This window comes from Balaenoptera musculus, chromosome 11, assembly GCF_009873245.2.
Source record: "Balaenoptera musculus isolate JJ_BM4_2016_0621 chromosome 11, mBalMus1.pri.v3, whole genome shotgun sequence".
NCBI lineage: Eukaryota > Metazoa > Chordata > Mammalia > Artiodactyla > Balaenopteridae > Balaenoptera > Balaenoptera musculus.
In genome coordinates this window covers 25,290,640-25,315,310 of record NC_045795.1, presented here as the reverse complement: position 1 = coordinate 25,315,310, position 24,671 = coordinate 25,290,640, and the positions used below count along the sequence as shown (strand labels likewise).

Sequence of the window (24,671 nt, the reverse complement as noted above, 5' to 3'; positions counted from 1 at the left end):
TAGTTTGGCAGTTAAATGTACACTTGTCATAAGCCCCAGAAATCCTACTCTTAGGCATTTGCCCAAGGGAAATGAAAACATATGTGCAAACACAGACCTATACGTAAATTTTTCATTATAATAGCCAAAAACTGCAAACAACTCAAATGCCCATCAACTGGTATAGAAATCAATGTTAGCACATACATACAATGGGATACACTCAACAATGACAAGGAGCAAACCACTGACACCCAGCAACATGACTGCATCTGAAAAGCATTATGGACATGAAAGAAGACAATTGCCAGAGAATATAACCTCAAACTACCCACTGCTCAAACTAAGAAATCATATTTATATTTGACAACCATACATTCAGTCCACCATTTCACTATACCTGTGATGAGCAAACAATTTTGCCTGAGGGCAAGTTCCGGAAAAGAAGAACAAAAATATTTGCAGGCTACACGTTATTTTATAAATTGTACGGTTATGTTTTCTTTTTGTTTTGTTTTGTTTTGTTTTATCAGGAGGTACAGTATCTGCAACTGGGCTTAAGCATTTGTTTAATATTTCTTTAACCAAGGGTTTCAGAATTATTTGGCAAAGTTTCTGAAATGACAGAGGCGCACATATTACAGTATCTGGTTTTAAGTTTTGCCCTTGAATAGACGTTGTTGTTGTGTAAAGTATTCATGAAGCTCATTACTGTCCCAGATAACTGAGCCTTTATTTCTGTGTCATATCCAAGTCAACTCCCACAAGCCCCCTTCTCTCCAGGCTCAGTCTGCCTCGTGCCTCTGCGAGCCGCGTGGTTAACCAGACCGTCTACACCATCCTGACTGGTTGATGGCTCACCGTCGTGATGCTTACCACAAGAATGTGACAACTGTATCTTCACTCCAGAGAGAAAAGGTGGGGTTGGGGGAGGGGAATGCATGCACTTTCTTCATTGCAGTGAAGTAGAAATTCTCGTCTTGAATAATGTTTGAATTTAACACAGACAGAAAGAGAGCTACTCCAATGCCATTCCCTTTGGAGACTCTTCCCCTTCCTTTTAAGACCCTTTGCCTGTTCTCAGCATCAGCTTCAAGTTCAAGGCTAAAGAAAAATCAAACAGGACAAAACTTTTCTCTACCTCTAGAAGTGAAAGAGTCACTATAATCATTCATGGATCAACCTGAAATACTCCTGAGCTGTTACTGTAGTTGTAATTTTTCCAGATTTCTTCAAACACTGGCAGATCAGCAAGTTCAAATAGGTTCTAAACAAAAAGGAAGAAAGAGAGAGAAGGAAGGGAGGGAGGGAGGGAGGGAAAAGAGCTTCTATGGAGAAACTACTGCTCAACATACATGACATTTCTAAATCCTCATTTTTAATTACTCCTGCTGAATACTCAGATGTGACCAAAAGAATCAATGAGCTTAATCACCACATTTATGTCAGCAGCAGCACATATTAGAAAAATGGGTGCATCCATCATAAGCATAAGCATGATTCGGCCACAGTGTCCTTCCACTCTCTCATCCCCAGTCCCGTCAGTAGCAATCAAATCTCAGGGCAAATCTCAGAGATGCTCCTCACGCCTCATCTTACAGAGTGATTGTTAATGGACAGGTGCCTAGGATTGACTGTATATTGTTTTATAGCATGTAAATTTAACCAAACATAATATGTCTAAACATGTAAACTTAAAACAGACAATCATATAAAGTTGAGGTAAATACTATTAAGGCATGAATTAAATTCATCACTACCTCTCAATGATTCACAGAGGCCATGATTCCTGGGTGTTCTGTCACTCGAACAAGTTTGGGAACATCTGCCCAGGCAATCCCTGTGTCTATGATACCAAAGTTTACCATTCTTTTCAGAATATCAACCCTACCCTCATTCCCCTCCTGCTCCCAGAACCTGCTTCCTGAACCAAAAGCCTTCAACATCCACCTTTTTCATCAGTTATAAGCTTTCCTTGTGCCTCAAAGATAGTGATAGCAGTAGAGGGAGAGGGGGAGGGAGAGAGAGAGAGAGAGAGAGAGAGAGAGTGTGTGTGTGTGTGTGTGTGTGTGTGTATGTGAGTGAGAGAGAGAGAGAGAGAGAAGTACTTGGTGCCCAAAGGCAAACCTTTCCAGTCAGTTCAGGGCAGAACCACCTGGAAGGAGGAGATAGGCCATGAATAAGATCAGAAGGCCCTGAGAGCAGCACCTAAGAACCCAGGGGGCTGGATGAACCTGAGATTCTCTCCAGGAATCTCCCCAGGGAGGAGGGGAGGGCCCTCTGGCTGCCTGAACCAATTGTCATCTAAATTTCAGTAGGCAGGAGGACCCCAGCTGACCGAGGCCATCTTTGCTGACTTGTTTCTGTCCCCCTTGTAGACCATGAGCAACACAGTGGAGAGAATGGCACCTTTGTGATCTCTGATTCCCCAGTAGCTGACACAGTACTAGACCTTAAAAGGAGGGTTTTCGGAGGATGACTGGAAAATTGAACCTACCTTACCAGCTCAATGTGTCAACCTCCCAGAGGTGTGTACTTTTCAGTAAAGTCCTCAAAAGTGATGTTTCAAAGAGAGGATTTCAGCAGAGCACAAAGATATATTTTGCCGGCAGAGTCTCTTCCCATGGCCCACAAATTACAGCACAGGGAATGTAGTCTGTCTTGCTAAGCTTGAGACCCAACCATAGCTGACATTCCTGGAGGAATCCCACGTGAGGATGAGAACGAAGACTGAGAGGCTGTGGAAGTGGAGGAACCAGGTTTTCCTAAAAAACAGCGTGCCCACAAAGACTAATAATCGTCCCCTCAACCATGTTGCCCTACTGCCCTTTAATCTATCAAATTCAAAGAGTTGGATGAAACCAAAGGATTTCAAATAATCCTTAGATTAAATGTGATTGTCATGCACTGTTTACTTTTATGCGTTTAACCTTGAACAGCTACAGGTATAGTGAAGGTCATTTGGGAGGCTGAAAATGTAGGTCGGGTTCAAGTTCGTGGAAGGAGCACTCCACCAACACTGACTTCCTTCCCCTGAGGTTACTGTAAGAAGTTGCCTGTTTCAGTCAGATGGTGAGAAGCCAACTTCAGGTCCCAGAATGCTCTTCATGCATCTCCCACACAGGGCACTCAGCAGTCAAACTGAAACAGCATCCCTCTGCATCCTTTCAGACCTACCACATGAGTGAGTCAGAGACATTTCCCTCTGAGGCCTCCACCTCCTGCTCTCACCAAAGACATGGTTCAATAGAACTGGCCACGGGATAAAGCAAATTTTCCAGAATAGACTAAAAAGAGGTCTAAACACATGAACCTCAATTACTGCTCTGAGGCATGAACAGTGGCCAGGAGATTAGAAATGGGTAGATCATGACCAATAATTTCTAGAGTGAATGTTCTCCCAGACTCGAAATATAATTCTTATTTAGGCTAATCAAACATCCAAGTTGACGAAGAGTTAGCCATGCAAGAAAGATGTCAAAGAAAAAGAAAATTCAATTCGTTTCCTATCACTGCTATAACAAAATTACCGCATGCTTGGTAGCTTAAAGCAGCACACATTTATTCTCTTACAGGTTCACTGGGTCAAAACCAAGGTGTCAGCAGGGCTGTCCCTCCAGAGGCTCTAGGGGAGAACAGTTTCTTTGCCATTTCCAGCTTCTAGAGCTGCATTCCTTGACTAGTGGTCCCTTCCTTCATCTTCAAAGCACATCACTCCAACCTCTGTTATAAGTCATCACATCACATTATCTTCTGTTGTCAAATCTCCCTCTGCCTCCCTCTTATAAGGACATCTGATTACATTTAGATTCCACCATAATAATGCAAGATAATCTCCCCATCTCCATAGCCTTCATGTAGTCACATCTGCAAAGTCCCTTTTGCCATTTAAGGTAACATTCACACGTTCCAGGCATTAGAGTGTGGATATCTTTGGGGGCCATTATTCAACCTACTATTCCATGCAAGAAAGATTTTCAGAGAAGAAAACAATCAGACACACCCTACAGCACTCTTAACACAATTGAACATAATATTCTCTTGATTATTTAGGAAACAATATCTAAGATCATTCTCATTATGAACATCAATTCATCACCATATTCTAGGAGCACAGAAATGCTTGTTAGTATAGAGTTCTGACGAACAAACGAAACCAGAGATTCAGCTCTATTTGACTTCAGAATAAATTATGAGGTATGGAATCATTTTTGTTCAGTAAGAGTGCCCTAAAATCTTTGAAACCTTAGAGCAAATAGTAGAATTTGAGAATTTATTTCCAAGAGGCAAGCAAATTTTTTGCTTTGCACTAGAGGTATCTTGAAACCCCCTATTTTTTTCTGAGAAATGCAAACAGTTGGGCCATTTAATTATGCAAATATAAAATACAGCAACTTAGGAACTATAGTTCCTGGGGATTAACTTGCTTTTTGTAAAAGGTGATTTTAAAGGTCATTAATACCAAAGGCAGAGTTGCATCTCTGCAGACTATGTCCTTTGCACAAAAATTCCTTTCTAACTATCAATATACTTCATTGTTACACCCTGTTGTTTTTTAATATACAGGTCTGTGCTTGTGAGTTTTTAATTAACCTTGTTGAAGTGGCCAAAAAATGCTGCAAAGGTATAAAGGCACAATTTTTAACTCCTACTGGACGACAGAACAAAAAATAGAATTGAACTAGGCATAGCTCAGGTTGCCTAGACTCACAGATTTAAGGCTGAATGAACATTTAGAAAGGGTAACAGTGCTGGGCTATTGCAGTCTGAAATAATTGTTTTTGGAGCATAACATAATTACTATGGCCATGTAATAAAAACCCCCAAATTTCCTGGTGTAAAGCAACCATTTTAAGCCCACAGCTAACATCATACTCAATGATGAAAGGCTGAAAGCTTTTCCTCTAAGATAAGGAACAAGACAAGGGTGCCCACTCTCTTCACTCCCATTCAACATAGTACTGGAAGTCCTAACCAGAGCAATCAGATAAGAAAAAGAAATAAAAGGATTCAAATTGGAAAAGAAGAAGTAAAATTGTCTGTTTTCAGATGACATGATTTTATGTAGAGAAAGTCCTAAAGACTCACCAAAAAACTGTTCAATCTAATCAACAACTTCAGTAAAAGTGCGGGATACAAAATTAACATACAGAAATCAGTAGCATTTTTATACACTAACAATGAATTATCTGAAAAAGAAATAAAGAAAACAATCTCATTTACAATAGCATTAAAAACAATAAAATACTTAGGAATAAATTTAACCAAAGGAGTGTAAGATCTGTATACTGAAAGCTGTAAGACAATGGTGAAAGAAATTGGAGAAAACACAAATAAATGCAACAATATCCCATGTTCATGGATTGGAAGAATTACTATTGTTAAAATTTCCATACTACCCAAAGCCATCTATAGTTTTGATGCACTCCATATCAAGATTACAATGAAATTTTTTACAGAAATATAAAACACAATCCTAAAATTCATTTGGAACCACAAAAGACACCAAATAACCAAAGAAATACTGAGAAAGAAGAACAAAACTGGAGGCATCACACCTTCTGATTTTAAACTATATTATGAAGCCATAGTAATCAAGACGGTATAGTACAGACATAAAATAGGCATATAGATCAATGGAATGAAATAGAATCAAAATCTCCAAATAAACCCATGCATTTATGATCAAGTAATTGACAAGGGAGCCAAGAATATACTAAATGGAGAAAAGACAGTCTCTTCAATAAATGTTGGACTTCCCTGGTGGTCCAGTGGTTAAGACTCCACACTTCCACTGCAGGGGCACGGGTTCAATCCCTGGTCAGGGAAGTTCCACATGCCACGTGGTATGGAAAAACAAAAATGTTGCTGGGAAAATTGGATATTCACATTCAAAAGAATGAAACTAGACTCTTATACTGTTTACAAAAATAATCTCAAAACAGTTTAAAGACTTAAATATATTATATTTTTTTAAAAGGTTTAAATGTAAGACCTGAAACCATTAAACTCCTAGCAGAAAACATAGGGGAAAAACTCCTTGACATTGATCTTGGCAATGAATTTTCGGATATGACACCTAAAGCACAAACAACGAAAGCAAAAATAAACAAGTGGGACCACATCAAACTAAAAAGCTTCTGCACAATAAAACAAACAGTCAACAAAATAAAAAAGCAACCTATAAATTGGGAGAATATATTTGCAAACCACTTGTGTGATAAGGGGTTAATATCCAAAATATATAAGCAACTCATACAACCCAATAACAAAAACAAATAATCCAGTTTAAAAATAGGTAAAGAACCTTATTTTGTGTTCCAGTACCCCAATTGCACCATCTGGGCATGGGGGTTTCCCCCTCATGTCTAATAAGCAATTCTCAGACACCAGCTGGGTGTCCTATAAGTCAACTCAATACTGACACCACCTACCCCGAGATAGCATGAGATTCCACAGGGTAGGGGTTCAGTTCTAAATGACTCCCCCCAACCCCCCCTTCAGATGACAGTCACAAGCCCTGGTTGTTACTTGTGCTTCTGACCAAGTAGCTACAGATTCGGGGTTCCCATGACCTCCTTCTAGGGTTTGATTAATTTGCTAGTGTAGCTCACAGAACTCAGAGGAACATTTAACTTACCAGATCACCAGTTTATTATTTAAAAAATGTAAATCAGAAACAGCCAAATGGAAGAGATGCATAGGGTGGAAACGGGACAGAGCTTGCATGCCCTCTCCAGGCTCACCACTCTCCCCAGATTTTCACCAGTTCACCAGCCCAGAAGCTCTCCAAAGCTAGTCTTTGGGGGTTTTTATGGAGGCTTCATTACATAGAATGGATTCAATCTCACAATATATACGTATATCAAATCATTGTGTTGTACACCTTAAACTTATACAATGTTATATGTCAATTACATCTCAATAAAACTAGAAAAAAATAAAACAACCATTTTATTTCAATCACAAAAATTTAAGAAGGGCTCAGCTGGGCAGTTTTCTCTTGGGATCATGAGCAGGTTGATTTCCTGGGCGCACAACCTGTATAGTCACATCGGGCCCTCAGCTTAAACAGGTCCCATGGTTGGTTTAACTCTCTGCTCGACATTCTGAATTTTTTAATGAGTTGTACACTTTGTCACTAGGCCCCATAAACCATGTAGCCAGTCTTGCTCATCAGGTGCCTTCAGATACTGGTTGGGGCTCGGCCTTTGAAGACTCAGCTAAACAAAGTGAGCAAGATGGCCCCCTCACATGGCTGTCGGCTGGGAGTACCCTGGGACTGTCACCCAGAGCATCTACACATGGGCTTTCCAGCATGGCATCCTCAGGGTAGCTGCACTTCTTGAATGGCCATTGGCTTTCCCCAGAATGGGCATCCCCAGAGAACCAGGTGGAAGCTGCATAACCCCTTGTGACCTAGCCTGGGAAATTGTAGAGCCTGACAGAAATGACCAGGCCTCCACCTGCCGGTGGTTGGGCAGGGCAGAGATTGGCTGTCAAAAACCAGAGAGTTGATCAAGGTAGTGAACATCCTCAGGGAAAACTGGAGGGAAATGAGGATGTTGCTCAGAGATTCCCAGAAACTTGTGAGGAAGAGGGCCTGGGAAAGAACTGGCCTTCCTATACACAAGCAAGATGAGGGCCATTACAATCTGAGGTATTTATGGAAGCTGGCACAGTTGAGAATCTATTGGTTACATTTCCAATGGGCTTTCCATAAGCTTAAAATTCTGCAGTTGCATGATTAAGCAAATACTGAAATTAACGTGCTCTCTCTGACCACTCACAGAGAGAACGATCCTCAGAGAAGATTCTGTGATTCAGAGATTCCAGTACAGGCAAGGGATTCCCAGTGGACCGCCTACAGCAAGGCAATGTAGCTGAGGAACAAAAGGAAGGATAAGTATTGTCACCTCAAGGAAGGTACTAACTCAGTCTTTGCCTCAGTGTTCCCATCTGTACAGTGACACGAATTAATAGTTCCTACTTGTAGAGTTATTATGACAAATGAGTGTGTGAATGCATATAAGTTAGAAGAGGTCTATTCTATTGTAACCATTCAACAAGTGTCAGCTTTCATTAAAATGGGTTCCAGTAGTAATGAGAATACTAGGGAATCCCTTGGTATTCATCTTCTGTACAGTAAGAGTAATTAAATCAATTCTTTTTTTACTTTTATTTAATTTATTTTTTTATTGAATGAAAGATTCTTTAAATTCTATAATGCTTTACAATTTTCAAAATTTTCACACACATGATTCTATATAATCCCATAATAACACTTTTTTCCCCCTACCTCTATATTGCCCCTCCCCCTGCCCCTCTCCCAACTGGCAGTTTTTTCTCTATATCTGTGAGGCTGCTTCTTTTCTGTTATATTCACTGGTTTGTTGTATTTTTTAGATTCCACATATAAGTGATCTCATACAGTATTTGTCTTTCTTTGTCTGACTTATTTCACTTCGCATGATGTCCTCCAAGTCCATCCATGTTGCTGCAAATGGCAAGATTTCATTCTTTTTTATGGCTGAATAATATTCCATTGTATATATATATACCACCTCTTCTTTACCCATTCATCTGATGATGGACACTTAGGTTGCTTCCATATGTTGGCAATTGTAAATAATGCTGCTATGAACATTGGGGTGCATGTATCTTTTCAAATTAGTTTTTGGTTTTTTCGGCTATATACTCAGGAGTGCAATTCTTGGGTCATATGGCAGTTCTATTTTTAGTTTTTTGTGAAACCGCCATACAGTGGCCTTACCTAGTAAAATTCATTCTCATATGACAAGAACTTCAATTCATCTAAATTCTCAAACCCAAATCATAGTACTTAGTGGATTTCACAAAGCTAAGCAACATAGAAAGAGAAAAGATTTGTTTGCTTTTATACTTAATTCAATGTCTATGTGTTTTCAAATACAGTCACCAGAAGTTTGGCATCCCATATGCAGACACAGTCAAAAGCAAGTGGCTTTCTTAATGGATCTCACTTGAGGTTTGAGGTAACCACAGAAGGCAGTCAGGCGTTTGACAAGTGGTCTGTGGGAAATCTGGGTCTTTTTTCTCTTAGAGGTCTCTTAGGACCCTGGGAAACTCTTGCCTCATGGATTAGTATTTTCAGAATTTTTCGTGAATAGCGTGTCCCTTCTGGGGAGGCCCATCACACGCAGACCCCACTCCAGCTTCAGCACACACAGCCCCCCAAGAGCTGTGCCTCCCAGATCTGGTTTCTGTCAAAATCACGAGACCATGGTTGTGGGAAATGGTTACATGGCTTCTGGTGTTGTTACCACCACAAACAAGGTCTGGTCCTTGCCTTCAGGCCATGCAAAGGGCTGTGGTATGTCACCTACAGACAGCATGTAAGGAAACCACAGAGGTAAGCCAGTGGAGTAGGAAGTCTCTGAGAGAATAGAGAGAATGCACATAGAGAGAATTTTAACATGGAAGGCAACTGTACATATATAAAGACGTACACTCGTCTGTCTATAGTGTATGTATCACATTAAAAAGTAATTAAGGGGGCTTCCCTGGTGGCACAGTGGTTGAGAGTCTGCCTGCCAATGCAGGGGACACGGGTTCGAGCCCTGGTCTGGGAAGATCCCACATGCCACGGAGCAACTGGGCCCGTGAGCCACAATTACTGAGCCTGCGCGTCTGGAGCTTGTGCTCCGCAACAAGAGAGGCCGCGACAGTGAGAGGCCCGCGCACCGCGATGAAGAGTGGCCCCCGCTTGCCGCAACTAGAGAAAGCCCTCGCACAGAAACGAAAACCTAACACAGCCATAAATATAAATAAATAAAATTTTAAAAAAAAATTATCTGTAGGACCAAATATTAGGCAATGAATACAATGATGTAAAAGTATAGTTATAAAAAAAAAAAGTAATTAAAACAAGTATAGGCATTATCTAATTTTTCTAAGCAAAAATAGTTAAAGGTTCACAAATAAAGAAATACCTAAACAAATTCTGGTTTGTCAACTTGAAAGAGTAGTATGTAGCCACTAAAAATCATTGTGAACCATATGGAAACAGAAAATGTATAAAATATAATATTAAGTAGAAAATATAGATCTCACATATGTTGCAGTTACAGCCTTATATAAAACATGTATCTGTGAGATGAATGAGCAGAAAAGAAAGCAAAATATTAATCTAAAAAAATACAGATGAAGTTGTTTACAAAACAGAAACAGACTCACAGACATAGAAAACAAACTTATGGTTTGAGGAGGAATAAATTAGGAGTATGGAATTAACAGCTACACGCTACTTATGTAAAATAGATAAACCACAAAGACTTACTGTATAGCACAGGGAACTATATTCAATATCTTATAATAATCTATAACGGAAAAGAACCTGAAAAAGAATATATATAACTGAATCACTTTGCTATATACCTCAGACTAACACAATATAGTAAATAACTATACTTCGAGAAAAAAAGTGATATGTTATTATTGTGGGATAATGGATGGCTTTTCCCTTTCTTAATAACACACCAGACAACACATGCCAGGTACTATGCTAAGCACCTTATATATATTATCTTATTCTAGCCTCTCAGCAATCCTGTGAAGTAGGCACTATGATCATCCCCATTTTACAATTGAGAAAAGAGGAACACAGAGAGGTTAGGTGACTTGCCCAAGATTATTAGTAATTGGTGCAGCCAGTAAGTGCCAGAGCTGGCATTTGGCTCCAACACCTACATGCTTAGTCATTATGGTGTGGTTTCTGATATTGCTATGATGCTCATACAATTTAAGAGAAGAGATGAACATTTTGCAGGTAAGAAGTCTTCGTGTTCAAATGGGGGTCACTCTTTTTTTGCTTTTTAGTTTTGAAATATGTTCTCTTCACCACTGAGCAAAATTCTCAAAATCAGCACGGGTAAGTAGCTGCTAGTGTGCCAGCAGTAGGTCACAATTTTTAAAGCATACATTTCACACAGCCCCCGTTATAAAATCACAAGACCAAGGTCACACACCTGCTACTAGTAAACAGAGGTGTGTTTCTAGAAGGACATCAAGTAGTGCTATTTGTAGATCAAGGGTTAATCCTGAGAACCTCCAGTGACCTATGTAAGAAGCATTTTAATCAGTCTTCATTTCCAGATAGGAAAAGATTCCAGTGAAGAAATATTAAGACACTTATCCAAGTTTACCCAGATAAACTGATTAGATGATCAGGCAATAGGAGATCTGATATGTTGTCCAAGAGACCGGAGTTTAAACCTTGAGGCTAATATTTACTAGCTCTTGTGACCTTGGGCAAGTAATTAATTCCACAGTTCCCTCATCTGTAAAACGAGGATAATAATATTTCCAAACTCACACCACTGTTGTAAGGACTAAGATGCGTGTAAAACAGCACAGTGGCTGACACACACACCCAACACTCAGTGTATACAAGCTGCTGTCATTGTTATCATTTTCATTCTTTCTAACAACCCTCAATAGAATTGTTATTGGGTTTAGCTTCCTGGGTCACATTAATACTCCAGATACGAAAAGTAAGATTCCGTTACAAATACATTAAATCCTATCACAAACATAAGAAGATGCAGAATTACGACTTGCTAAGTACAACCTCCCTGATTTTCAGATTCACAGATATAAGGGATAAGTGCTTCTCTCCACTATCCCACACCTGATCTCTCACTGACTGGAGGGACTCTGTTTTCCTGGGTACTCTTTAGGGAAGAAGGAATGTTTTTGTAGTCTGTTATGACACTTGGAGATGCACAAGCAAGGCTTAGAGCTCGTCAGCTTCAGAAGCTACCTTTTTTCCAAAGATTCTTTCCTTGACACCAAAGAGGGTGCCAAAAAAAAAAATGATGTCTCAGTGTTTGAGAAAATGTGTGTTCCTTTGTAACCTGAGGGGAGTCAGGTTGAACAGGTACCCCTTCTGCAACTTACTGAACCAAAATGCTTTATATCGGTAGAATAGGCTACAATGCACATTTGGGACAAAGGGGAATTTTTTTTAATGTATTAAATCTATAGCTTCCTCCATAGAGAAAGAGATCAGATTTGCAGTTACCAGGAGGAGGGCAGAGAGGGTGGGAACTGGATGAAGGTAGTCAAAAGGTACAAACTTCCAGTTATAAGATAAATAAGTACTAGTGATGTGATGTACAATGTGATAAGTATAGTTAACACTGCTGTATGTTATATATGAAAGTTATTAAGAGAATAAATCCTAAAATTTTTTATCACACACAATTATTTTTCTATTTCTTTAGCTTTGTATCTGTCTGAGATGATGAATGTACACTAAACTTACTGTGATCATCACTTCGTGGTGTATGTAAATCAAATCTTTATGCTGCACGCCTTAAACTTATACAGTGCTACGTGTCAATTCTATCGCAATAAAACTGAAAGAAAAAATCTATAGCTTCCTCTACTCTTTTCAACTTAATTTAAGGTGTTTAAACAACCCATCTTTATAATAACAACATACTAACAATATATAGGTCATTTGTTTAAACTACCTTAAATTATATATTGAATACATGTGTATACAGAGAGTAAATAGAGAATATAAATTTAATAACCACGAGGAATATTATAACTGTGGTGTTTAAGCATAAAAGTTGGTTGTGAGTTTCCTGGGGCCAAGCAAAATGGGAAACATAAGTTCTGTGCCTCTTGGGATAATAACTACCGGTAACTAGGTGCCTACAATTTCCTGGGTACTCAATTGTCTTTTACGTTTTTTGTTTCGATTATATTACACTACTCTTTAAAATAGCTATTATCCCCACTTAACATAGAGGAAGCTGAGTCTTAGAACCACTAATTTGCCTAGATTTATACAACCAGAAAATAGTAGAACCAAGATTCAAAATCAAGAGCTGTCTAAATATTAAACACATTTTTTCTACCTCTCCTATTAGAAAGAAAGACAAACCAATTTCATAACCATTTTCCTCACTGTAAATTACAAGCGAAACTTCTCCCATGTGACGTCATAAATACAGGTGACTTCTATCCAGGTTTGGGGAGGAAGAGAGAGGGAGAGAGAAAGAGAGAGACTGAGAATGTGTTTTTCTCCTCAGCCAAGTCTTCATAAGTATGAACTGGATATCAGAAGAAAAGTCTATATGCTTTCAAGTTTCCATGTGGAAAGAAAAGTTCCTCTCTCCACACACTATATGGTGATTGGATTTGGACGCCTGAACCACTCAGCTTGACCACTTCTCCTACAGGCAAAACAAGGTACCTCCAAGTCCCAGAAAGCTGGGCGCAGAGCTGAGGAGCACAGGAGGGTCTCAGGTGGCTGCCAGGGAAGACAGAGTCCCCCAGGAGGGAGCCATCATTCCCTAGGCACCTATGCTAGGGAATCTGGGGACAAACCGGCGCAGTGTGCCACCCTGTGAGTGGGAGAAGACCTGCAATTTCCTGAACAGCAGCCAACCGCAGAGGGAAGCTGTAACTCAGGGCCCCAGGCTCCAGGGGGCGCCACGTACAATGTACCTGGAGATGTGGGCTGGGGAGGTCCTTCATCACGGCTCCCAGAGCCCTTATTGGAAACGCTATAGAACCAACATGAAAAGTCACGAACTTGGAGTCAGTGAACCTGCTTATGTCACTAACTACCCAGGTGACCTTGAGCAAGCCACCTAATTCATCTGGGCCTCATCTGCAAATAAAAAAGGTCGACAGGTGATCTACAGGGGCCCCTCCAGCTCTAACTATGTGAATCTACCACAGGAGAAATTGCCTTCCCTCTGACCTTGTAACCGGCCTTCTGGTTTCCATCCCTTTTATACACTTACCACCAAAATTCTCTTATGAAATACAGCTGTGCTCTTATAACATCTGTAATAGAGCATACAAAACCATCCACAAGGGGGCCCTCTGCCTACTGTCCTTTGCTTACTGCCATGTTCATTCATTCACTCATGTTTTCAATCGTTCTCTCAAGAAATATTTATTATGCATCCTCCACTGTGTCCCCGTGTCCACATTATCCCAGGCATATGCTTCTCCCTTAACACACCAAGCTTTTTTGTGCCTCTGCACTTTTGTTTATACTGTTCCCTTTGCTAGGAATGCCCTTCCCTCATTTTCCTCTAGAGCAACTCTTATTTAACCCAGTGCAAAAGTCATCTCCTTTCCGAAATTTCCTGGTGAGCTGTCATCCTCTGTGTCTTCTTTAAATCTCAGACCTTGATCATGGTACTTAGCACATCGTTTTGAAATTACATGTGACCACGTGTAACAAGATAATATCTTGATACATTCAGAGGCATAATTTTTTCCTCTGCAATGTCCTTCACCTCTATACTTCTCTCACCACTCAGATTGAGGCTTTGTGTGTGTACTACCCTCAGGGTAAAGCTATTACTGCCAAAATGAACAGGGAAAGGAAGATTCATTGCACAGATTTCTGCTCCAGTATGGACTTGTGGGATTCACAGCAAACTTACGAAGCTGATAACTATGAGAGAAAATGGTTTTTAGATTCCAAGAGGCTGAGCATTTTAAGTACAAACATCAATGTTTACACCATACGTGAAAGACTCTGAAGCAAAGAGAAGAGCCCGCTTACCAGCTCCTCCATCCTCACCCTCACCTACGGACTAGGTAAAAGTTGCCCCCACTAAAGAGTGAAAAATGGGTGCCGGGCTCCTGCCCGCTGCCCATCCTCAAGCCAAGTTGCAGGTGGGAGTGAGAACTGATGCCCCATCCCCTCTCCGGGACTGAAAGGCAGCAGAACACAGATGTGCCTTGAACCAGTAGTGTAGCAGTGAAGGAGGAAATGTGGTGCATCTGGGCGAGAGAGGGACCCGTGAGCCTCTGAGTGGTAGGGAGACCAAAATCTGGAAGCCCCTGTGTCCTCAAGAAGCACAAGAGATTCATGAAAGACCACCAGTGATTCCAGATGCAGAGTGACCGCCATGGCCCTAGTGACCAGGGGCTCTGCAGGCAGCCGCTACCAAGACCATGGACCCCGCCATGTGCATTTGTTACTTTTCTTCGTGTCTCCAGTAGCTACCACAGTGGCCAATAGATGTTCACGTTGTAAAATAATATAGCCAGGAAGACAGAGCAGTAAAGAGTTACTAGGGAATGCGAGCCCTGTTTGCACCATTTTCTTTAACTCTCCTCCTAACCCCCAAGAACCATTAATAATAGAGGAACTCTCCAAGGCATGGAAACAGAGAGGAGATTGCTGGTTGCCAGGGGCAGGGTGTGGGGGAATGGGGAGATGTTGGATGAAAGGGACACACTTTCAATTATAAGATGAATAAGTTCTGGGGATCTAATGTACAGCCTGGTGACTGTAATTAACAATACTGTATTGTATTCTTGAAATTTGCTAAAAGGGTACATCTTAAATGTTCTTATCACACACACACAAAAAAGGAATTATGTGAAGGGATGGAGGTGTTAAGGAACCTTATTGTGGTAATCATTTCACCATATATACATGTATCAAATCATTACCTTGTTATCACTTAAATTTACACCATGTTATTTATCAATTATGTCTCAAGAAAGCTGGGGGGAAAAGCTAATATTACCAAGATCACACACAAATAATAATAATAAAAATTCTGACACTAGCACTCTGATGAAATATGAAAAACAGATGACAGGTGTATAGAATCTCATTGTCTTCAGGTCCACAAGGTTCGTGAGTACAAGCTGAGACTGGAAACAAACATCTGAAGCATTTTTCAATCATTAATACTTTATTATATTAGTACTTGATATATTAATTTTTCTCCTACAATTTTATATAATCAATACATCATAAATACATGGACAGTTTCCCTATAGGTATAAATATCAGGCCAACCTCATCTATATTTAGCAAATGCTTAATAAACAGGTGCTGGATCCTTATCCCCATCCTTCCCGCCCACCCCATCCTGCACAGACCCTCCCACACACTCTTACATTGTGGTTATTTTATTTGTTGCCTTTTGTGGAGCAGAAGCCCATTTTACCAAGGGGGACCCACCCAATGACTGCATGGCTGGGAGGCGGTCATGATAGCACATAAGCAGAGTAGGTGAGGGTCCTGCATTCTCCTCCATCTATTTTCAGGGGGGTGGGACACTGGAACATCTCAGGACCGTATAAAGATTCTGAAGCCCCAGAAAGTTACTCTATCTAATACAGAGCTTTGAGAGTCCCATGCAGATCTTATGAAGAGACCTGGGAAGTGGAGAGAATTGGGAACCACACAGGACTCATGGCAAAGTGCTGGGTAAAGAGGGGCGTTTCTACAGCTTCTTCAGCTGAGCTGATCCGCCGCCCTCAAGCCACGCACGTAGCGGACGATGGGGGTGACACAGGTGCAACCAACAGTCACCCGCACCTTCTCCAGCCGGAAGGAGCGAGAGCAACCCTGGGACTCCCTCCGGAGGACCAGGAACTCTTGCTGGATGGGGACGGAGTTCATGGAGCTGTCTTCCTTCCCCTCGGCGTCGATGCAGCCCGTGTGCCTGCACCGGGCCTCTGCGATCTCGGAGGGGAACCGGTGCGGGTCCCGGGTGATGCTGCAGGAGGAGCAGGGAGAAGCCGACGGTGAGACCGGGGGTGGGAGGCGGGGAAAGAGGCACAAAGGATGGGGGCCCCGCGGCACTGGGCGTCCGCTTGCAGGGAGGCGGTGCCGGGCGACTCAGGGCGGCAGCGCAGGCGCGGAGCAGACAACCTGGACTCAGTACGCCGGCCCGTGGCGGGTGCTTAACTCCTTAGGCCTCAGTTCCCTCAACTTTAAAATGGGGGTTCGCAAATTCCTCTCCCGTGGGATTGTTACCAACACTCGGTGATACAAATGCATATGAAACGCCACACCGTAAAACGTTGGCATTCCATGAATGTTAGATCTTTTCGTTCATTTCCCTTTTCATTTGTATTATTATAATCATCATTCATCCTTTGGTTAGAGACTGAACCTCACTAGGAGGTCCCCCAGTACACAGTCTACAAAGCCTGCTGCTTGGGAAAGAAAACCAAAGCCCCGGGGGGTCGGTGAATCCAATGCCTTCTTTCAATTTCTCCCTCAATAGCCCCCTTGCCAGGGGGAATAAAGGCAGCAAAGCCAACCCAGCCAGCTGGCCAGCGTACACTCTCGCTTCCCAAGGCAAGCGGTGCGGGCAGCCCCGGAAGCACTTCTAATGGTCCTCGGGCTCTGTTTTCATACTTATATTTAGAGCATATAAATGAGTGCTTGCTGTTCCGAGAACCTCCATGTAAGACAAAATCCCAAGTCTGGACCCTGAACATCCCCTTCCCAAACTGGCCTTTCTCCTCCACTCTGGCCTCCTCCCCACTCCTTGAAGACTGAAATCCAATCTGAGTGGCTCTCTCTGAACTGACTTTTCTGGTTCCCACTTATCTCCATGCAGAGACCATTATGTAGGCTGCTTTAAAGAGTCCTCTCTTCCAGCACAGAAAGTTTGTAAATTCCAAATCCAGGGCTGCGTGAAGCAGAAAAGGGCAAAGCGTCGATGAGAGTTTGGAAGCAAAATAGACCTTCGACCACATAAGAGGACTTAGCCCAAAATAGCAAGAAAATGTGAGCACCCAGGGAACGTGGAATTTCCGTTTTTCAGAGTGAATGTAAGGACTATTATTTTTTCTATGTTTTTGAAATTTTCTACTTATGGTTAGAATAAATTAACATGTTTTTCAAAAGAACGTGGAGGTCAGTCTCCTTGGCACATACTTGTAATCCCAGGGGGAGCTGGAGCGGTTCTGGAAGTCGTGTGAGAGGAGAGCGCCCTGGGTCTGCCTGAGGATGCGGATATCAACCCTCACAGTGTGGTCCTCCGGAGCGGGACAGAGGGCAGGGTCCCCAGCTTTGGGGGTTTTCCGAGCTGCCACCTCCCCCAGGAGGGTCAGCCCCAATGTCAACAGCAGCAGGGACTTGACCTGGAAATAGATGAGAATGGGACTGGTTAGCGACTCTGGTGTCACTTGCTGACAAGAGACAGGTCATGCTTCAGCTGAACTCAGCATCCCTGGGATGGGAGCAGGGCTCCTCTCTGAACCTCAGGTCCTCACCTGGCAACAGGAACAGTCATACATGAAGATACCAGGGTACCAACCTGAGAACTAAACTCATTAGCCTGGTGATTGAGCCCTCTACAGTCCGAGAGCTCCTGAACAGGGAGAAAGAAAGACGTCACGATCTGGGACTGGGTTTAAATCCTGACCTGGTCTCCTCACTGAGCCTCTGTTTCCTCTTCTTTCCAGCCAGAGCATAACACTTGCTTCATAATAATATTCACAAGATTAAATAAAACGTTCTTTGTAAAGCACCTACAACAAAAATAGGGGCTTAAGAAATGATAGCTCTTGCTTTTAATTTCCAACCTCACATCCATGAATCCTCCACAAAACTCTTCGTCCCAGCCATCTCTCCACCTGGAATACACTGCCCCACCTCTATCCATCCAAATCCTCCCCTTCCGTCAGGGCCCCACTAGGACTCGGTCTCCTCCAGGAACTGTCCCGAAAGTAGTTCATTCATAAAGCTTTTACCATCTAGCACTCAAGCAGCCCTTCTTTATTGTCTGGACATACAGTATTTGTGTTCATGCAGACCTACACCTATTAGATGGTAAGTTCCTGCAGGAGAACATGTCATAGAACAGGTGTTCCAAAATACTTTCTGGATGAATGAAAGAGCAGGTGAGTGAATGCATGAACAAAACGATACATTTACATTAACAACGTAGTTAAGCTCAACGCATTAAGAAAAACACCATGCAAAACCAACTATAGCAGAGTTCCAATGACCCATGCTGACTGAAGGAAGCAGAGGCACTAAGGATGCACGACAGAGAAATGGAAACTACTTCTCTTTAGCTCCAGAAAATATATTTTTTATACTCACATTGAAATACCAGTTTATCTGGTATTACAGGAGTGCACAAAGAAAGAGTTCAGTGAAGACCTAATTAAAATAAAGGAAGAGATAAAAATCTCTCCAGCTTCCCTTTCTCACGACCTGCTTTGCTCACCCCACCGTGACCACCGACCCTCACTGGGGCTGGACAAGCCTCATCACCGATACTCAACATAACGCAGACCCAGGGCTGAAAGTGAGTTACTTTCATCCTCGGGGCTCAGTGTCGTTCAGGCTCACACCTTCCGTGAGTTAGGGTTGGGAAGGTGCTTAGACATGTTGGTTTAAAGGACCTTCTTTTTATCTTTTGCAAGTGCTGGAGGCAAGAAATGATAAGAGTAAACAAAAAGGTCATGGTATCAAGTGCTGTACTAATGTAGCTGATACTAAAAAGAAGTTGAAAGCAAGATTGACCCAGATAAGCCTGAATGAGGCTGATTTGCCTCCAGATAATCAGCAGGTGTCTACTTTTGTCTCCTGCAATCATTCATTCATTCAACAACTCCTTCCTGTCTCTGGAGTGTGATGATAAAGGACATGGGCTCTGGAGTCAAAAGTCCTGGGTCCATAACTCAGTTCCTGGACTCTTACTAGCTGTGACTCAGTTTCCTCCACCAGCAAATGTGGAGATTAAATGATAGGATCCATATATAGCATGAAGAGCAGGGCTGGGACATGGAGAGTATTCAGTATAGGTACTATTGTTAAGTCTACATTGTCCTAATGATACACAGTGGACGGGAAAGATGTGGAATTTGCCCTCATGTAACTTCTGTCTAGACAAAGCATTATGACATTGTAAAAAGTAAAAGGATGCCTGCTTAGACAAGACGGCCCTTAGCTTCCCAAGCATCACCTCCTTACGTTTCTGAGGTAAATCCCTCCTTTGTGTTTCCTCTTTCCTCTTCTGTATCATATTCACTGAATCATTTCTAATTTCATTATCAAAATCATATAACCATGGGGTTACATGATTTAGCAATAATTACCAGGTTTCTAATAAGTCATTATTGTAAACATTTGCTTATATTCTTAGAGTGTTGTAGAAAACACTTTCATGTTTCTTTAGTCTCTGGATTCTCACAACTACCTTGTAGGACAGGTAGAGCTCATATTAGTTATCCCGATAAGGCAGGTGCAGGAGTTGTGTCTGAGGCGATGAGGTTCACCAGCCTGCTGGTGCCAGTCTGGAGACTGGAACAAGGTGTCTGCGGTCAGTGCCATGGCCATTGAAGATCATTACTATTGTCATCAACATAGAGCCACTCACGGTGTTTCACCTCAGCTTTGTCTCACTAGAGGAGCCAGGCCTTTTAAGCCATGTGTCAGAATTGCCTGTGTGTTGTAGGTCACATAGCCCTTTATCAGAAATCAGATGATGTCTGCAAACCACTCTAGTTTTCTCCAAGAAGCTGTTGATCTGAAACTGTAGATTTTAGTGGTTATGCTACACAGAGCAGGGGCTCGGATTCTTGCTGGTTCTTAAGAATGATACATAGCACAGCACTTCTCTGAGAGGCTCAGAGTATTTTATAGTCTCAGATCCTTCTGTGCCACCTACGAGGCAGGTAAATGGACATCACTCCCTGTCTGTCCAATAGGAAACAGAGGCAAGAGAAAGCACCAGCTGAAGGTGGGCAGTGTCAGGACACCAACATGCTCTGCTCAACCTTTTACTTACTGCACTGCACTGTGAACTCCCGTAAGGAGAACATCTGAACACTTGTCCCCTGAACCCACCTGTGATTCATGCTCACCCCATGTAGGAACATGCTCCAGAACCCGGGCAGCTCCTGGTCCATAAGAGTTTGCCTCATCACCGTATTGAGGATGTCCTGTGTGCCTGCACCTCCAATTTCTAATCCTATTCTAATGTCCTTTGCCCTGTCATGTTTCTTGCTGACAGTCCAACAGATTTCTTCAAAGAAACCAAAAATAGACGTGGCTTTAGAACACAAAACTATCCAACAAATTTGTTTAAACACAATGGCTTTAAATTCAGAAATCTTGCTTCTGAACCATTCAAGGAAAAGAATATTACTTGGAGCCAGTAAACCTAGATTCATGTCCTCATTCTTGGGCATACAGTATCCAGTGATGTTAAATCACTTAAATTCATTGAGCTGTTGTTCATCTGTACAATGGGGAAAGTCATCCCAATCCACTTCCCTAGATTGGTGAGAGACTCAGAGGTAAAAATAATGACATCACTAATATTAATATTTAACACTCTAGTTCAAAAAGATACATGCACCCCAATGTTCATAGCGGCACTGTTTACAGTAGCTGAGACATAGAAGCAACCTAAATGTCCATGGACAGATGAATGGATAAAGAAGATGAGGTGTGTGTGTATATATATATATATATATATATATATATATATATATAGTGGAATACTACTAAGCCATAAAAAAGAATGAAATAATGCTATTTGCAGTAACATGGATGGACCTAGAGATTATCAGACTAAGTGAAGTAAACCAGAAAGAGAAAGACAAATACCATATGATATCATTTATATGTGGAATCTAAAATATGATACAAATGAACATATTTACAAAACAGAAACAGACTCACTGACATAGAGAACAAACTTATGGCTACCAAAGGGGAAAGGGGGTGGGGGAGGGATAAATTAGGAGTTTGGGATTAACATATAGACACAACTATATATAAAATAGATAATCAACAAGGACGTACTGTATAGCACAGGGAACTATATTCAATATCCTGTAATAAACCATAATGGAAATTATGGTTTATTTATTCAGTTATATATAACTGAATCACTTGCTATATATCAATGTTGCTAATACAACATTGTAAATCAACTCTACTTCAATTAAAAAAAAAAACATTTATTGAATGCTTTCTCTATCCTTATTGGTTGTTATATTAAAATGGCCAAGTTAACTAAAAGCCATGCCTGCATATATCTGCTATTTCAGAGAATAGGTTTAGTCATTCTCAATGATATCGATTAATCCTTCCATGAGGGAGAGACCATTATTATTCCTCTATACAGATAAGACGAATAAGAATGCACAGAGGGGCTTCCCTGGTGGCGCAGTGGTTGAGAATCTGCCTGCTAATGCAGGGGACACGGGTTCGAGCCCTGGTTTGGGAAGATTCCACATGCCGCAGAGCAGCTAGGTCCGTGCGCCACAACTACTGAGCCTGCGCGTCTGGAGCCTGTGCTCCGCAACAAGAGAGGCCGTGACAGTGAGAGGCCCGCGCCCCGCGATGAAGAGTGGTCCCCGCTTGCCACAATTGGAGAAAGCCCTCGCACAGAAACGAAGACCCAACACAGACAAAAATAAAAAAAAAAAAAATTAAAAAAAGATCATCTCTTCTTTAAAAAAAAAAAAAAAAAAAGAATGCACAGAGAGGTTAAGTAACTTACCCCAAATCCCACGTTTAGTAAGTGGTGAAGCCAGGTCTGCCTGACTCCAAAGCCCATGCCCCCTAACTACTGCGCTTGGCTGCATTTCATACCATCTCTAAAACAATATATGAATATAACATAGTATTATCATCACCATATGCCATGATCTTTTATGAAATCCGAGCTCTTTTAAGTTGCATGGCTTGTAAAAAGAGAGAAGAAAAGGATTATTTAAACCAATAATATGGTGAGTGATTTCCCAAGCCCTGCTTTCATGCTGCTGTATTTTAAATTCTTCGAAGGTCTTACCTGACGACTGCCAGGTGAGATTCTAGACCCAGGGGATGTAGATTTCCGTCACATTAACATCTGCCTCTCCTCCAGGAGGAAGGAGACAATGCAAAAATGATCAGCTCTCAGAGATGGGGCAAATGTCCCTCCCATAGGAGCTGTCCAAGTGCATCACCAGGTGGTTTCACTCCCTGCATCCAGGGCACTCCTTGTCATCTGCTCGTCTTGGGGGAATCATTACCCCTATTGGGGCCCCAGCTTCCTTGGTTAAAATAAACATGTACAGATCCTAAAAGGCTGGCTAAGCTCCCCCATGAGATGAGGGCCAACTTAACTCTACAATGGTGGCCACAAGAGAGACCATGTCCAGTTTGTGACCCCAAGAACTTCACAAGCTAACACCAGCTATGCCAGAGCCATTGGTGAAGAGCTATGGTTTTACACCCCATTATAATTTCTGGTTATTTTTTCTTTTTCTCCACCAGACAGTGATCAGCATTAAAGTCAGCTCTGTTTTTTAAAGAAATGACCCCACAAAAGACCCCAATCTAGCATCATTCCTTAGAAATCTGCTTTCCTGAAATCCTAGGGATGACTGTACCAACACAAGAATGATCCTGACTACTCACCACGGCCATGTCACGCAGCAATGTCATTGTCACTTTGCTCTGGTCACCTGCTTCGTGCAGGAAGCTCTTTCTGTGCTGTGTTGCCTTGTGTGTGCCCGTGTGGTGTCAACGAGAGCACTGTCGGTTTTATAGCAATCTCTGTCCTTGTTTCAATTGACCTGCTTACTGTCTAACTTGTGGTTGCCCCAGAGTTACTGACGAATGTAGTGTTTTTTTTTTTTCCTATTCCACTTCCTGAAGGGGAGTCGAAGGGGGACCCTAAAAAGGGATGATGAAAAAAGAACCAAATCTTCCTCTTCTTCTGCCCCACTCCCACCCCCATTGTCTTCACACTACAGCAAATTTCTTAACTTATGTACTACAGAGATGAACCAAGTGACAAACTGCTGCCATGATCTTTCACGTTCCTCCACAAAATGGCTAAGAACTCTAGTCACGCACCTTATGTTCTACTTTCCAGTCATGCAGTGTGAACTGTGATTTAAGTGGATAAGTCATCCTTCGAGGAGGCTCGGTATTAAACAGAGGACTATCTTTAGCTCTACTTTATGAATGGAAAAAACAAAACCAAAGAAATGAATGGCATCAGTGAGAGATTCAGAAATTATATCCCCAGGCAGTTAGTTTCATGGTCTCCCTGAACTAATTCTGTTTTAACCCCATGGTTAGACTCCTACCAGCGTTTAATAGATTGATAATCATTACTTATACAACATATAAACAACTATTATTTTGGCTGTGTCTGACTGAAGATGGTTTGATTTTTTAAACTAAATGGATTAGCAAGTAGAACCTTTAAATGCTCTGATGTGTAATTTTAAATGACCTGCAGAAAGTTAATTTATCTTAGTTCAGTTCAGGTCAACATTTATTAAGCACTTGCTGTATGCCGGGCATTACAGCCTAGGGATACACAGACATTTCTGAAATAACAATAACTTACACTTTTTAATGCCCATTAAGATCAGGTAAAATTACACAAGCTCTGTTAATAAGGCAGGGCACATTCTAGCAGAGTAAGGTTACTCTCCCCCATCACGTGCTTGAACAAGTTTGCCCCATTTTCTTTAAATGTAGGAAATAAAGAGGAAACAGCTCTTGGGTTCATGAAGCCCCTCCAAGATTGATCAAAATTCTTCTGTGATCACGAGTCTTTCACCCGTGTTTCTCCTCCCCATGCCTGTGCGTTCTTCTCTACACCTCCCCTCTGGGACAATCAGCAATGTAACCCCCCTAAGAAGACCTCCTTGAATCACCGTTCCCTCCCTCGTTACTCTGTGCTCATCTTTAGTCTACCTCACACTTGCTTATATGTTTTAGGATGGTTCTCTGGGGTCTTCATGGACTTGGGGTAACTTCAGTTCCCCCCAGTAATCTCTGTCAGCATCCTTCTCTAAATATATATCCCCAAGTATACAATCTAAATTAAGACAGTGTATATATACAATGGAATATTACTCAGCCATAAAAAAGAATGAAATAATGCCAT

The 24,671-nt window shown here is 41.7% G+C and overlaps 1 protein-coding gene across 1 annotated transcript; it reads right to left on the bottom strand.

Moving 5' to 3' along the window:
• Positions 1 to 16,252: 16,252 nt before the first annotated feature.
• On the bottom strand, positions 16,253 to 23,680 carry IL17F (interleukin 17F). The gene is made up of 4 exons (XM_036868713.1): positions 23,624 to 23,680; positions 23,183 to 23,266; positions 17,690 to 17,895; positions 16,253 to 16,517 (listed from the first exon to the last, which is right to left on the bottom strand). Exons 1-4 carry the CDS (start codon positions 23,678 to 23,680, stop codon positions 16,253 to 16,255), a joined length of 612 nt encoding a protein of 203 aa, XP_036724608.1.
• Positions 23,681 to 24,671: the final 991 nt, after the last annotated feature.

Excerpts from the sequence above, each read along its gene's own strand:
- IL17F (XM_036868713.1), bottom strand. The coding sequence starts at position 23,680 with ATGACTTATCCACTTAAATCACAGTTCACACTGCATGACTGGAAAGTA. Across the intron at positions 23,267-23,623 it reads ACTGGAAAGTAGAACATAAG|GCAACACAGCACAGAAAGAG; the intron begins GTGCGTGACTAG and ends GGCACACACAAG. Across the intron at positions 17,896-23,182 it reads TGCTGCGTGACATGGCCGTG|GTCAAGTCCCTGCTGCTGTT; the intron begins GTGAGTAGTCAG and ends ATCTATTTCCAG.